General features: G+C 38.1%; 1 protein-coding gene across 1 annotated transcript in view; it reads right to left on the bottom strand.

The window, feature by feature from the left end:
• Positions 1 to 16847, bottom strand: part of LOC122809694 (17-beta-hydroxysteroid dehydrogenase type 2-like) — a 938791-nt gene that overhangs the window by 857540 nt on the left and 64404 nt on the right. Inside the window, exon 3 of the mRNA XM_044081373.1 lies at positions 8123 to 8308. Within this exon, the coding sequence (XP_043937308.1) occupies positions 8123 to 8308 (186 nt within the window). The remainder of the gene's footprint in view (positions 1 to 8122; positions 8309 to 16847) is intronic.

Raw genomic sequence — 16847 nt, 5'->3', positions numbered from 1 at the left:
GAAGTCAGAGAAACTTTTTCTCAAAACAGAAAATAAGGCCATTTCACATCTGCTTTTAGTGCCTCCCACTGCCTGCTTGCCAGAAATACCTCTGTCTAGTCTCTGTCTGTTGCCACAGTAGAAGGGAGACTGAGGCATTCCACTATGGTACCATCAGATGGCAGACAGGGACTACCTTCCCCCTCCTCATACCTACTCCCAAGCAGAAGGTGTAAATGTAGTGATCATGCATGCTTCCACTTGAAAACCACTGTATGGGCATTTCTTCGGTAGTTATATGTAGGGTTCCTCTGCATGAGTTAGAACAATGGGATTCTACTGAGGGATGCATCAATGCAGAAGTACACCCTCTGACCCTGATTGAAGGAGACCTAGAGAAATGCTATCTAATAGGAGACCTAGAGAAATGCCATCTAGTTCTCATCTCTTGCTGTTGGCCCCCCCTGGCACTAGGTCTGCTAATCATACACAGGTATCCACCGTGGCAGACAGGATCCTTCCCTTTGGAGCAGTGGGACAGCAGTGAAACCAAAAATAAGAACTTCATGTAAAGTGCTTTTTGGCTATCAAAAAGGACACAGATTCTCTTGGGATGGTGCTTATAACACAATTATACCTATGTAGCCATCTCTCAATAAAGTCCTGGCAAACACTTTGGTTAGTTGTACAAAGAAATGGAAAATGACTGGGAAGGTAGAGGAAGGCCCTATAGTCCATTATATAGTGGTATTTAGTCATCTGGAAGGATAGAAATGACAGGAGGGCATACATCACTCCCTGCCTCATGGATACTGCTATTGTAAGCCGTTCTTGGACACAATGCATGTCATTGGGCTCCTCAACTATCAGCTCAAGGAAAGACAGTTCAAACCAGCTTGGTGCAAACCTTGCAAATAATTTTATACCGAATCAATGTTCTGAACAATGCTTAATCAGAATGGGCAATTAACACTATTTCGCTAAAAAAAGTGTTCAGAAGGGTTTTCTCAAGCTCACCTTACTGATCTGATTACCATGGTTCTCAGTTCTATTCCTGCATTTCTAATGGTGACTCCTCTTCTTCTTTATGACTTGCTCTTTGAAACACTGGATAACGTTATGGTTGGCTAGGTCTAGATGCATCTGGCAGTCTTTAATATTCAAACTGGATGTAAGGAACGCTTTAGAAATGTTCATAGCACACTGTTTTCAAAAGACATAAATTAATATGATGTGACCTTTCTTCATAGGTTCATAGGTACTTTCTAAGAATGCTTTTGAGGAGCCTCATTCAGTTTCCCAATTACCATAGTGCACTGTTTGGTTAAGTGACTTAATCAGAGTTAAACAGTACACAAAAGGAAGTGGAAGTAATCGAACACTGTAGTACAGAAATAAAACTCATTAATCGTGTATAACTAACTGCGATGATAATTATGCTACATTGACTGGACATGCTAGGTTTCTGAACATGTTCACATGTTTGGTTCTTCTTCCATAAATATGAATATATAGTAAATACCTGAGTAACTGACTACTGTTTGAACATCTATGGAACTTGACAGATCAGGTGGGCCAGCTGGTTCTGTCTCCTTTTTTTTTTTTTTTTTTGCATTTTTTTAGTGAAAGCAAAATACTAACCATCTGCCATCTGCCACATCCCATCCATCTGAAAAATGACCTCTGTTTCTCCCACACATATTAAATTATTTTGTGTGAGTCTGCCATTTCTTCAGATAAGATATACCAGTCATCCACCACCCCTTCTATAAAATAATACTTATTATAACTTTAAAAGTATTCTGTGCTAAATACAAAGAAGTCATAGTAGGCAGTCTTTCATCACAAAACTAGCAATGGCACATTATTGCATCTCTATTGCTATGACGGACACCCCTTACAAGAGAGTTCCATTATTCTATTACTTCAGTTTTTCATATGGAACATTACTTCTCTCCAAAACAACATGTACAGCTCCCTAATTTAGGATTACTGAAAGTCCTGGACCTCAATGGTACATTATTACATCTCTATTGCTAGGATGAACACCCATTACAAGAGAGTTCAAACATTCTATTACTTTAGTTTTCCATATGGACTATTACTTCTCTCCTTATCATATAATCTCCACATCAGTAGCAACTTTGTATTGTTAATAAAACAGAGTTATTTCTTCTGTGATAACAAGCCACACTGTCTTACATACAGCCACAAATTATCTCCCACTAAATCCTTCTTTCATCTTCCTACAAAGCAATTTGATAATCATAAATCTAAGAACAACTTCTCATGCTCTTTTCATGAACCACAAACAACACTCACGCTGCTTTTTAGCCGGTTTAAACATAGCACTCTTTTTGGTAGCCATGCTTTAGACTTTCCTGCCAGATTTTGCCAATACAGAATCATTTACTATTTCCATTACAAGACAGTACATGGAGCTCCAAACCTCCAATATAGAATTACAATATAAAGCACGTGCAGCTATTAGAATCCTGTTCTGTAGCCTACAAGTCCCTTCTTTCTTACTCAAAATTAATGAAATGTGCTTAAACTGATGTGCCAGATTTCAGATGTTGAGCATTCAGTGACTGCTTATAAAACATGCCTAACTTCTGGAATCACCACATATACCTGCATTTTGCAATAGTTAACCTATTTTTGTACTCACACAGCTAAAGAGTGTGTATGTGTCTGCATGTGTGTGTGTGTGTGTGTGTGTGTGTGTGTGTGTGTGTAAGTGCTACTGCCTGATTTTAAATCTCTTGTTGTACATGCAGCATCAGGATTATGCTCCAGGAAGCTATCTTTTCAAGTGCCCAAAATGAAACTTTTTTATGGAAATATAAGACTTTTTTCTCTCTCTTTAAATAGTAATTTATTGGGGCAGCTAAATCTCCATTTACAATAAAAAGAATTATGATTGGGTCTCCCCAGTCATAATTCACCTCTTACAAGTAATATGAATGGTCACGATTCACTTTTTGAGCCGATTTTCTTAACATCCATATCTCAAACATTTACATGGTGGTTATGACTGGAGACCAAATCATAATCCTCTATATTCATCCGGAGAAATGCAGAAAATGGGGCAAGGGTACTAGATGGATTTTAATCACACATTAATTAGCTCAAGAGAGAAAGAAAGGGTGCATGTATAATTTTTAATAAGTTGCATTACTCAGAATACACAGCAGCTGAACAGAAGAGATAAATCGATTATATTGCTCTCCAGTATTTGCTCTGTTTACAAACTTCAAAATAAAATAAATAACAACTACTATTTGACTGCATCTTCCACTTCTCTTATATAGTATTTAATATATTTTAATTTTATGTAGAAGACAGGAGTTTCTGAAATCCATCTGTGGGTCAGTTTACAACTCAAAATCAATGTTAATATTATTGTTGTATTATGTCTCTAATTTTAGACTGTACTCACATAATGATATGGTATGCAACAGAAATCAATGTTGCATAAATATATTTTTGAGGCTGATTTTTTAAAGACTTCAAAAGTTAGAAACATTCTACTTCACTATTATACTCTGTCATCAGATTTATTTATTTATTTACATTTGTTGACCGGGAATGTCCGACTGGATGCATGTCCATTTTCAGCGGAGGCCCGGGGAGAAAAGCTCTACAAATTAAAAAAATTACAGACATAGTTACAGATGAAGAATCCTAGCAATTAAAATATTACAAACATAGTTACAGATGAAGAACATAGTACATTCAGTAGATAACTAGCATCTGTTCTGTCCACAAAGTCATAGCAGATATTAACAATTGTTACAATAAGAAGTTACTGCCATATAATAAGTAGATAGGCATGGAAGTATCAGAGCTTGCTGTAATCAAAGGTAGTTTGTGGGGTGGAAGAGAGGTGGAGGGTAGATGGAGTAGGAGAAGTTAGAGGGGTGAGTTACAAGGGCATAGTCAGCATGTTTTTAGGATACATTGCTTTGTTGCATGCACTCTCGTACTATCATATTATATAACAAAGAAGCCTTCAGTTTTACTTTACATTGATTTTCAGGTTATAAGATCATCATCAAAGTTTAAAAAGGTCATACAGCCAATCCAATTAGTTAAAAAACCCTGTGGGGTTTGGATTTAGTGGCCTGAATATATCCATAAATAGACTTAACAAAAAGTCATGGGCATTCAGAAGCCATATAGCTGAAACACCTGATGTTCCCTAAGGGGTCATTTGCATATATCTCATTGTCCTCTGTTATAGGAGGTTTTGAGGAATCATACAGTGAAAACTCTAGCTTGGCTAGGTTTTTCTTGTGGTTTTTACTGGTTGTAAGATCGTGTAATTTATGGTACTTTAAATGTCAAAATAATTAAAGTATGCATATCATCAGTGCAATACATTTTTAGTCGTGTGTTATCATCTGAAAGCATATGTTAGAATGAAACCACTGTCAAAAAAGTTAGACTGTATGAAGTATACAAGATTCCACTATCATTTTCCTTGTTTCATTACACAATATAATCACATTGGCACAGACAACCACAGACTTCACAAAACAATTTTTGTAGGTGAAGTCACATTGAGATGACAGAATATGGGGGATTAGTTGAACACCCTGCAACAAGCACGCACAAGAAGAATTCATATTTAGCATATACTACAAACTAATGGATATAGTACTGAAAAAGTGGTAGGAATATTTTTGAAACTGCTACAGCACCTAAAAAAATGGCATCCATGCTATGATTCCATTCTCACTGTTAATTGACAGAGTTCTAAAGTTTGTCTCTCTGAGAACATTTGTGATTTCATCAGATTTTTAATGACATCAGACTCTGTCAAGGATGGATGTCCCATCTAAGGTTTTAATAGAATGCTAACCAGGGAACATTGCAATCCTGTATGGCAAGTATATAAAAATGGAATGCTTTACACCAGAAAACTTAATGCCAGTTTCAGTATGCACTTAATGTGTTATCTATAAAACATCATGTATACACTCATGCAAATGCAACAAACATGAGGAAAGTATTCAGGATAAAATTACAACAGGTATATGCGATAAAATATTGTAAAACATTTCACAGGTTCATAGGTTTATAAAAGGTTACTAGGCTAATGGCTCTAGAGCCCTTACAAGCCTAGCCATATTTATTCCAATTGTCAGTGGTTAGGTAAGTAAAGTTTGCAGAGGTAAGGGTCTATGGTAGTTAATACCAACGTCTTCTGTCCAGGAGGGACATGAGTGCCACCCCAGAAGTGAATTTTCTGTCACCCATTCATTGATCTAAGTTGCGTTTGAAGAGGGTCAGGGAGAGGTTCTGTTTCACGTGAACTGGATAATTGTTCCAGAGAAGTGGCAGTCTCTAGGAGATGTATCTATCTCTCCAGCATTACCTGTTCATGTCAGAAACTAGGTTAAGATCTCTGAAGCAAGTGACCCTCATGCAGTTTGATTTATGAATGTGTACCATTTCCATCAGGGTTGGGTCAGAGACTGCCCCGTAAGCCATGCACAGGTCACTCCTTAGCAACCTGTAGGAGTCAGAATACAGTGACAGGGCATTTAGTCTTTCTGAGTAAGACTTGTTTTGTGCGCCCTGTAATTTCTTGGTGAGAAATTTCTGTGGTTTCTCCAACTGTTGCAGGTGTCTGGTAAAGTACATACAAAAGGGAGGATTGTACTCAATTATTGGTGTGATGAGGGCCAAGTAATGGAATTATAGCATCCTTAGATCTAGATGTGATGTCTTTACTTATAAGATGTGCCACATAGAAGGATTTCTTTACTGCTGTGGGTACGTGGTGGTCAAAGTTCAGATCGTTATTAACCTGAGTACCCAGATCATGTAACACTTGGTCTACACTTAGCTGGGTGCTGTCTATAATGTAATAAGCAGGGATGTCAGCTTTCTCAAAGGAAATAATGATGCATTTTTTTGCATTTAGCTTTAATCTGTGGTTCTGGCCCCAGTCATTTGTCTGCATTAACCCTGTCTGCGGTATATTAATATCAGTGGGGGACTCAATGATTGCTCCCAATTTGCAATTGTCAGTGAATTTGGTCAGCCACAGGCTGTACAAGTTTGCCTTTACTTATGAGAAATAAATTCTGAACAGTAAGGGGCCTAGCACAGAGCCCTGTGGTATGCCACTGGTGACTAGTCTTTTGTTAGAGGTGAACTTACCCACTTTGACAGTATCTGCCCTGTCCCTGAGCCAGATGGCTACCCATCTGGTAATGTAGGAGTTAATTCCCGATTGTGAAAGTTTCCCTATAATACCTGAGTTGAGGATTGTGTCAGATGCCTTGACTAGGCCAAGATAGGTGTTTTTACTCAAACCCAGGGCCTTGGTGACTTTCTCGAAGAAGTCAACCATATTTAACAGACATGATCTACCTTTAATGAATCCAAACTGGGTTAGGTCCAGAGTTTGGAGAATATCTATGGTCTTGTTAATGGTCCATAATGTCTTTTCATTTCCTTGCAGATGAGGCTAGTTAAGCTTATTGGCCTATACTTCCCAGGGTCAGCTGATGGTCCCCTTTTGTGCAGAGGGATTACTGTGGCTGTCCTCCATTCCTCTGGATCATAGCCAGGGTGCAGGCTGTGGTTAAACATGAATCCGAGTGGGTCTGCTAGGTCATGTTTTAAGTTGTTTAAAAAGGCAACCTGGGATACTGTCTGTTCCTATTATTGCCATGTTTTTGGCCTTGGAGAGCACCAAGATGACCTGCTGTCTAGAGATAATAGGCTGAGGAATGGTGGCAGGTATACTTTGGGGGATGACTGGAGGGGTCAGGGGTGAAGTTTGCTTCAAATCTGTCAGCTAGCAGGTTGGCTATTACCTCCAGCTGAATATTAGTGGTACCATCCCAACCAGTTCAATGCATAGCTAGGTATTCCCTTTTAGATTTTGGATGTAGATAAAGAATGCTTTGTGATTATCCTTAGCTAGGTATGCTATTTTTGCTTCATAATTAGCTTTGAAGGACTTAACAAAATCTCCCATTTGTTTGTTTAAGCTAGAAAGGAATTTCTTTCTCTGCTGAGCCAGTTCCCTCTTGTTCTAAGACATTAGTTTCTTTCTCTTGTTGTATAGCTTGTTTATACTGGGGGTACACCAGGATGGCTTGTTTTTTTTTCAGCAAGACCTGGTTTTAATCCAGTCAGGTACAGCCGATTCTGTACAACTGCTTAAGTGGTTATACAGAGCACTGGTGTACACCTCTGCATAGGAGTCCGTGTTATTTGCATTCGAGGGGACTTTGAAACTTCTTATATCATCACTTAGTAGGAGGCAGTGTGTCTTTGAAAAATTCTTAAGTGTTTTTAAGCTCGGTGGGGTATCTAGTCTTATGTTGTTGTTGTTGTGTCTTTCAGCTTTTCCCGGTTAGGGGTCGCCACAGCAGAACTCCGGTCCGCTAATGATTGGCAGTAGATTTTTATGTGCTGAGTTGCTGGCCCTGACGGACAACCTTCAATGAAGGTACGCCAATTCATGCATGTCTCCACACAGAAGATGCTCTAGCTGAGAATCGAACAGTACAACGTCTTACTGTGAGGTGACAACGCTACCGCAGCACCACCACCGCAGACTGTAAATAACAAAATACATGAAACAAAGTACTTAGAAGCTACTAAAGACAATAAAATACCACATAGATGTCACAGAGAAACTTAAAATGATGCCTTAAGCGCTTTCATTCCAGGATTAAAGGAACTTCATCAGAAACAAAATCGCTACTTCATGGGTACATTTAAAAAGCCTGAAAGGTGCTAAAATAATTAAAGTGACAGTTAATGCTGTTCTAATCACAGCTCCCAGACTCTTCCCCTGATAGGCATTGGGACAATGTCCAAGAACCTCTGAGACAACATCTTTGTGGTCTGGTTATGCTTTTTCTGTTTCATGGTGAGGGACCTATAGCTAGCTGTGCAAAAACAGGATCTGCTGATCTAAAACAAGCTCAAACACAAACACTTGCAAATGTGTGTATTTATGCCAGAAAGTTGTAAGGGATAGAAATCAGCCCAAAATGGCCAATAAAATTGCAATTTCAGAGCTGGAAACCACTCAGAAATTTATAATTAACATTTGGAATAATCTGTTAGATTACTGGTCGTAAATTTAACTTAACAGATTTTGCAGTACCTAGTAAGCTGGAAACATTTACAACTCTCCCTTTTGATCGCCGAAGCATTGGTAGGAACATTTTCGTAACTGCTACAGCACCTAAAAAGTTGACATCCATGCACTGTTTGTAGACATCGACTGACAAAAGCTCAGCTTCTCCAACATTTATGATGACACCAGCGTTGTTCACAACAGCCCAGAAATCTAAAATTAAGAAAATCACTCCATTACTTCTAGATATACAAGCATTAAAGTTTTCAAAAACACTGAAAAAAATTAACAAAAGCTGGGCGTTTGTATCTTAGAGAAAGTATATTATGTATATGTCTCTCCATATTGAGTGGTTGCATTTCACCTAACCTCTCTACATATGCATGATTATATAAAAAAGTATATTTAATTTGAGACAATGCACTCTAGTTGTCAATGTAACAAATACTGACAGTGTGCATCTCATTCATATACTACATATTTTATGGAGGACTATGCATAAATGCTTCCTATTTGTATCTCTGAATGAACATTTGATTAAAGCCCATTCTATGGTGGCATCACTGATAATACTTATTTGATAGTCCACATAAAACCTTTACTATATATGTGCTTTTGTGGAAGGTGTGTGCGTGCATGCATATAAACTCTTAAAATCAACATCCACGGCAGATTACATAACAGATACCCAGAACAGGCGTATTTGGTAGTATTCATATCACAAAAGCCAAAAAATCACTTAGACACAAAGGACTTATCTATACCACTTGAATTTTGGCATTGCATGTTGTCAGGACTGCATAAGGTTATTAAAAATAGCCCATTCAGTTTTTTATATTAATATATATATATATATATATATATATATATATATATATATATATATATATATATATATATATATATGGGTCTGGGAATAATGAGTGAACGGGCGTTTCACCGAATCTGAAACGGCCATGCATATTTACGCGAAAGTGCTTTTCACTGAAGAAGCATGTTCGCGTAGGTATGCTTGGAGGTAGAGGGAGTTGTGGGGGAGTGACTGTTGTGGAGATTGTACTATGGAGCAGTTAAGGGAATTTTTCTCTTTTTCTCACTGTAGTGCAATCTTGGAGTGAGAATAATAAAGTAAGGGAGGGTGCAGAGAGACTTGCCCCCCTGCATAAACGCTTTTTTATTCTTTTTTCATGTTTTGTTTTTAACACGCTTTAACGAAAGTGCTTTTTCGGTAAAAGCACTTTTGCTAAAGTGTGTTCAAGTAAGTTGGATTTGGACTGTTGAACTTTCGTTCAACAGTCCTAGATCCAGATATATATATAAATATATATATATATATATATATATATATATATATATATATATATATATATATATATATATATATATATATATATATATATATATATATATATATATATATATATATATATATATATATATATATATATATATGTGTGTGTGTGTGTATATATATATATATATATATATATATATATATATATATATATATATATATATATATATATATCTATATATATATATATATATATATATATATATATATTATTTATTTATTTATTTTTAATCTTATCTTAGCAGCTTCTTATGGTGGTCCTAATAAGAATATTTACAATCTTTGGAGACGTTAGAATAGTCTTTGCCTTGGCCTGGGCATTATCACTATGTTATAATAACATCTGTAACAGAAGCCTCTAGTACTTCTGATAATGAATTCACCTGACTAGACTTGATGTGGTACTACCACAGTATTTCTCACTGCCACCATCACAAGCTAAACTAATGCTAAGGAAGGCCTACTCATGGCCAATATTTCATTGACATGACCAGAACCTTTGAGACAGTTAATCAATTCCTGCAATGTAACAAACTAGCCAAACTAAACTTTGATGGTAATACCACTTCCTGGTGTGCAAACTATCTAAATAATAGATTCAAGTACTTGCTGATGGACTACTATCTGACAATAGTACCCTTAAGTCTGCAGTACTGGGCCCCCTTCTCTTCTCGCTTTTCATAAATGGCCTGACACATCAGTTCCACAATCTTAAAGTAGCCATGTATGCAGATATCATCCTGCTTGTAGAAAGAAATAAGGTGGCAGACAATCTTGAAAAACAGCTACAACGTAATTTTTCTCTCCTCTTTTCTTGGGCTACTTAAAGCAAACTGTTGATCAACCTGATTAAAACTGATCTCATGATCTTAGCTACCCCACGCAAGTTGCCATTGCTTACATTTAATTTCTGTGAACAACAAAAACCCTATCCTCAATATTATCAAATAGAAATATATAGGCCTAACCCCTGATTCATTCCTAAATTTTAACACACATACAGACTTAATCACTAATAAAATACTATCTCAACTCAAAATTTGGTACAGAATTCCCCGCCTGCTCAGTCCTTCTTGCTAGGACTATCCTGATTCCCAAACCTGAATATGTCCTCACTGTGTTTTCCCTTCACCCTGCATACGTCACATGCAAATGTCAGGCTCTTGAAAACAAAATCTTTAGAGTTACTCTCCTAACTGATCAACCGTCACATCACTGATATGTCTTACAAAACTGCAAATCACTCACTATCCTCAGACTGTAGAAATCCAAAATTTGAGCTACTGACCACCATTAAGGCACAATCTCCCATTTAGAAAAAAAATTCTCATGCAGACATATTCATCGAGACATAATAAGAGGACAGTATCACCTTTATCAGTCCCCCTTCAAAACTATAATAGGAGAAAGAGCTTTCTCAAGGACAGGTCCTGCTACCTGGAACCACCTACCTGGTGAGGTAAAAAAGTCTTTAGACATTTTTAGAATTTTAAAAGCATTAAAGAAGTACTTGCACAAGGAAGCTGACTGCAATTGCTTTAAAGACATTGAATAAGCAAGCTATTTGCAAGAGTAACTTCTTCCTGTGGTTGCAGAGCTTTGCAAAAACAAATCTTGAGTCTTCCCACTGTAATTAGTTTTCTCACCTTCTTATTACATAACCATTAACATAACTTTACAGATTAGTATATATATCACTGCATATATGAAAATGACTGCTGTAACTGTTTATTGTCTTCTATACTTTTACTTACCTGTGCCCAGGTCATGACTGAAAGGGTCAGCATACCAGCTCACCTTCCTGTTTAACAAAAAATGTATACTTAAGCTGTGGTGCATATGATAATTATTGTGATTTCCAGTGTATAAAACTAGATACGTAGGGGATCTACTCTCACTCCAGGACACTTGGTGTGTGTGTGGGTATCCCGCTGCAAAACTATTACCAGCTTCTTATGGTGGTCCTAATAAGGACTTGTTGGCTGTTGGTGAAGCACCCAGCAAGAGGAGAAAATGCTGAGAGAAGAAAGGAGCCACTTTTGAGATTTTAAGTATTTTTCTTCAGATTATTTGTTAAGATGTCTGCTTTGCCGCCTACTTTTTAGTGTTTTTCAGCTTGCTAAACTTGATATCTGTATTAGGAACTATATTTAGAACACATCTAGAGCCTGTTTACTGCATTTCCTGTGTTGCACTTATTTTAAAAATTTTTTCTTAAAACTTGCATTTTAAATGTCTCTGGCCTAGCACTCAAGTGTGGGGTCATTTATTGCACTGTTCTAACTTGTTGCTACTTGTGTATCTCTGCTATCTTTAAACAAAACAAAACAAAAAAATCTTGCTTTTTTCCCATTTTCTGATATTTAAAAAAGTTCAGTTACAGATTTGCTGTTCTGAACTGTTTCTTGGAGGCCATTGCTTGCTTGCGCTAAAGGGAAGTCTCTGTGTTCATCAGTGGCAGAGGTAAACACTGAACAGCCTGCCTGCACCTGTGGGAGTGGTTACTGCCTAGAAACTGTAGTTTTATTGGCCATTTTGAGTAATTTCCAAACTCCTTGATCCCCCTCTCTCAAAACCCGATTGCCTCATAGTTTTGGCGTCTTTTCAGACTTGTTAGCTGTTGGTGAAGCACCCATCAAGAGGAGAAAACGCTGAAAGAAGAAAGGAGCCACTTTTGAGGTTTTAAGTATTTTTCTTCAGATTATTTGTTAAGATTTCTGCTTTGCCACCTACTTTTTAGCATTTTCCAGCTTGCTAAATGTGGTATCTGTATTAGGAACTATATTTAGAACACATCTAGAGCCTGTTTACTGCATTTCCTGTGTTGCACTTATTTTAAAATCGTTTTTTTCTTAAAACTTGCATTTTAACTGTCTCTGGCCTAGCACTCAAGTGTGGGGTCATTTATTGCACTGTTCTAACTTGTTGCTACTTGTGTATCTCTGCTATCTTTAAACAAAACAAAAAAAAAATCTTGCTTTTTTTCCCACTTTCTGATATTTAAAAAAGTTCAGTTACAGATTTGCTGTTCTGAACTGTTTGTAAGTTTCTTGGAGGCCATTGCTTGCTTGGGCTAAAGGGAAGTCTCTGTGTTCATCAGTGGCAGAGGTAAACACTGATCAGCCTGCCTGCCCCTGTGGGAGTGGTTACTGCCTAGAAACTGTAGTTTTATTGGCCATTTTGGGTCAATTCCAAACTCCTTGATCCCCCTCTCTTAAAACCCGATTGCCTCATGGTTTTGGCATCTTTTCAGACTTGTTGGCTGTTGGTGAAGCACCCACCAAGAGGAGAAAATGCTGAGAGAAGAAAGGAGCCACTTTTGAGATTTTAAGTATTTTTCTTCAGCTTATTTGTTAAGATTTCTGCTTTGCCGCCTACTTTGTAACATTGTCCAGCTTGCTAAACTTGATATCTGTATTAGTAACTGTATTTAGAAACATCTAGAGCCTGTTTACTGCATTTCCTGTGTTGCACTTATTTTAAAATCGTTTTTTTCTTAAAACTTGCATTTTAACTGTCTCTGGCCTAGCATTCAATTGTGGGGTCATTTATTATTTATTTATTTATTTATTTATTTATTTCAGTTTGATTACCGGGGAAGTCCACTGGGCCAAGAAGTGCCCATTTTCAGTGGAGGCCCAGGGAGAAAAGCTCCATGTGCAATACAGTACAGTGTTGGTTACAAAATGTTGTAGAAGAAGTACAAAATACAAAAGAAAAACAAAAAGTTACAGAATGTAGGTTATAAATTCAAAAATGAAAAAAAAAATTTCAAATTTAAAATACATGATGAGACTTTTTTTTTTTATATATATATATATATATATATATTTACAGGGTAGTAGTTAATTTGACATCTACTAGTACAGGCTCTATGGATAGATGGGATTAAGCTTGAGAGTATAATAGAGTAAGAGTAAGTACAGCAAGTAGAGCTTGGAGGGAAAGTTTATGTAAGGTGAAAGCATGAGCATTTCCATTTGGAAGATAGGTGAAGGAAGAGTTGGTTTTTGAAGGATTCAATATTGGGGATAGTCCTCAGTGAAGAAGGGAGAGAGTTCCATTTTTTACCTAGGGAGAAGGAGAGTAGAAGCTGACCAGCGGGACGTTTGGATTTATGAATAGAGATTAGGTTTTGGTGTTCAGATCTCAAAGATCTGTTTGGGATATAGGGGGGAAGAATATTCTTTAAGGCTGGGCATTTATCAGGGGACAATATTAGTTTATGAGCGTTGGTTAGCTGGAGATAGTCTAAGTGGTTAGGGAGTTCTAACCAGTTCAGGGATTGGAGGCAGAGGCAGTGGTGAGTTGAGGTTTTGGATTTTGTGGCAAATTTGAAGATCTTATTGTAGCAAACTTCAAGTTTAGAGGTGATGGATGTGGACAGATTGGTTAGAAGAGGGGCTCCATAAAGAAGAGAGGGCAGAAGGTAGGTTATTGCCAGGGTGTGCCTAGAGGAGTTGGAGAGAAATTGATTGCTCCTATATAGCATGCCTAGCTTTTGGTGGGTTTTCTTTATGTTTTGTAGTATGTGAAGATTGAATTTGAGGTGTTCTTCTATGGTAATGCCAAGGAGTTTTGCTGAGTGGACTACTTTTATTGCAGTGGATGATTTGCTTTGCACCTTGAAAGTGTTTTTGTCAAAGGAGAGAACCTTGGAGGGGAGAAATATTAGGATTTTAGATTTATTAGAGTTGAGGGAAAGGTGATTTTGGTGCATCCAGCTCTCAGTGGTGGAAAAAGCTATTTGAGTTTTGTTCAGTAGTTCAGGAATGTTAGGGGCAGCGCAGACCAAGGTAGAGTCATCAGCGTATTGGATGACTGTAGTGTCAGGGATGACAGAGTGAAGGTTATTAATAAAGATGTTGAAAAGCATGGGTCTAAGGATGGACCCCTGGGGAACACCAGTAGGAGTAGGCAGGAAGAAAGAGGAGGAGTTTTTCCATTTGACAGCCTGTGATCTGTCGGATAGGTAGCTGGAGAACCAGGAAAGAGTGTTAGAGGAGAGATTGAGGTTGGCAAGGTGGAGGAGAAGATGGGAATGGGAAATGGTGTCAAAGGCTTTAGAGAGATCTAGCAGAACTGTGGATACTATGAGTCCAGAGTCTCGAGCTAGACTGACAGTTTCTAGGAGGGATAGTAGGGCAGTTGTGGTACTATGGCCAGGACGGAAACCATGCTGGGTGGGAGTAAGAAGGTCATTCGGAATTAGGTATGGTAAAAGTTGAAGGTGGACACATATTTCTAGAATTTTAGATATTGGTGAGAGGAGGGCAATGGGGCAGAAGTTGGAGATAGAGGTGTTTTTGCCTCCTTTGTGGAGAGGAAGAATGTAGGCTGAATGCCAGAGTTTGGGCACATATGATTCATTTAAGGATCTATTAATCAGGATACTGATTGGGAGAGCAATTCCATCAGCTGCACATTTGAGGAAAGATGAGGGTATGTTGTCTGGGGCATTTGAGTAAGGCTTTAGTTTAGATAAAAGCTTTTTTATAAGAAAGGTAGATACTGGTTTGAGATGGAAATAGGGTGGGTTGTTATTTGGGGAGGTAGGTGCTTTGAGGGGGAGTTGGGAGGGTTCATATTTGGGAATGTTTTAGTTAGTTTAGCTATGGATTCAGTGAAGAAGGTATTGAAGTTGGAGCTACGTTCATTGTCAGTTAAGCTAGGATCAGGGCAGGGGTTATTTCCAGATCCTGGATGGAGAAGGGAGTTAACTGATTTCCAGAATTGCTTAGGGTTCTTGTTGTTGTTTTGCTGAAATTTATTATAGTAGGTTTTTTTTGTCTTTGGTAATAAGTTTTTTACTTGGTTGCGGAGTTGGGTATATTGGAGTAGGGCAGAGGACAGTTTATTTTTCTGGTAAAGGTTCCAGGATTTGTCTCTGTGGCGCATAATTTGTTTAGTTTCTTTGGTAAGCCAGGGGGCAGGATTGTTTTTAATTCGTTTGTTTTTTAGAGGGACTAGGGAGTTAAGAGTCTTTAGGAAAATAGAGTTAAAAAACTCTACAGCATCGTCAAGAGGGAGAGAGTTTAGGATTTGCCAGTTAATTTGTTTAAGGATGTTGGAAAAATTAGAAGGGTTGAAATTGCTAAGGTTACGAGTTTAAATGTAGACATGTTGGTGTTGGATGGTACTATATGATCTATGGATGAAGGCAGGGAGGTGATAACTGAAGGTGTCAGGAATGGTGCCAGAGAGAGTGATTTTGTTAGGATGGGAGACAAGTATCCAATCAAGGATGGAGCCTGGGGGTTGTTTTTTGTTAGGATGAGTTATAGAATGGATTACTTGAGTGAAGTTGTAAAGGTTAATAGATAGAAGAGGGGAAGGAGTGTTGATATTATTCCAGTAAATATTGACATTGCCTAGAATAAAGGTTTCATATGTTATTTCGGTTGAGGCCCAGTGTAGGATATCTTCGAGGGTGGAGATATTATTGCCGGGTGAGATGTATATAGAAATAATGCAGATGGTTTTGTGTTTGTTCAAACGGAGAAGGCTAGTTGTCATTTCAGAATTTTTTAATTGAGGGGTATGGATTTGGAGAGGAATTAGGGAGAGAAGGTTGGAGTAGAATAGTGCAGAGCCTCCACCTTTTTTATTTATTCGGTCGCTTATGAGGATGTGGTAGCCAGGAGGTAGGATTTCAGAGTCAGTAATGTGGGGTTTTAGCCAGGTTTCGGATAAGGCTAAGATGTCGGGTTGGTAGTGATTGATCCAAGCATGGACAAGGTGAGATTTGTTGTTAAGGCTCTGGGCATTGATAGTGAAGATCTTAAGAGTACTAAGAGGGGAAGAGGGTGGAGTTGGGGAAAGGGAGGATGTCTTGTTTATAGAGGGTGAAGAAGGGGGTGGAGGGATGGTGAGGTCTGAGCTGAGGCAGGGGCCAGGGTTTGGATGAATGTCTCCAGATAAGGCTAGGATATTGTAGGTAATAAGTTTTGGCCTGAAGTGTGTGGGAGGAAGGTATTTATCAGAGGTTAGTAGAAATTTAAGAGAGGGAGTTTTTATAGTGCTAGGGAAAAGCTTAAGATGGAAGAGGTGCAGTAGTTTGGGACAGACAAGAGAGGAGGATATGTTGTGAAAGTGAGAGAGTAGTGAAGATTGCAGTTGAGTGGTAGGGGTAGTTTGGGCAGGGGGAGGGAGTTGGAGGGCTATATGAGAGTAGGAGGTCACATAATATAGCGGTATTAGTAAGATGAGGAGTAAGCAGGGGAGTCAGATGGTGTAGGGATAATGGGAGGGCATGTTTGGAAAGGGTGGGGACGAGATAGAAGTAAGGTGAGGAAGATGAAGTACTAGTTAAGGTGGGAAGGTACAAAGGAGGATGAGGAGAGTTAAAGAGATAACAGGGAATAGGGGATGGCTAAGTCAAAAGTGGTGTAGGTTTAG

This window comes from Protopterus annectens, chromosome 8.part0, assembly GCF_019279795.1.
Source record: "Protopterus annectens isolate FY-2018-M chromosome 8.part0, PAN1.0, whole genome shotgun sequence".
NCBI classification, from domain to species: Eukaryota; Metazoa; Chordata; order Ceratodontiformes; family Protopteridae; genus Protopterus; species Protopterus annectens.
Note: the sequence above shows the minus strand (reverse complement) of the source record. Positions and strands in the feature narration are given on the sequence as shown.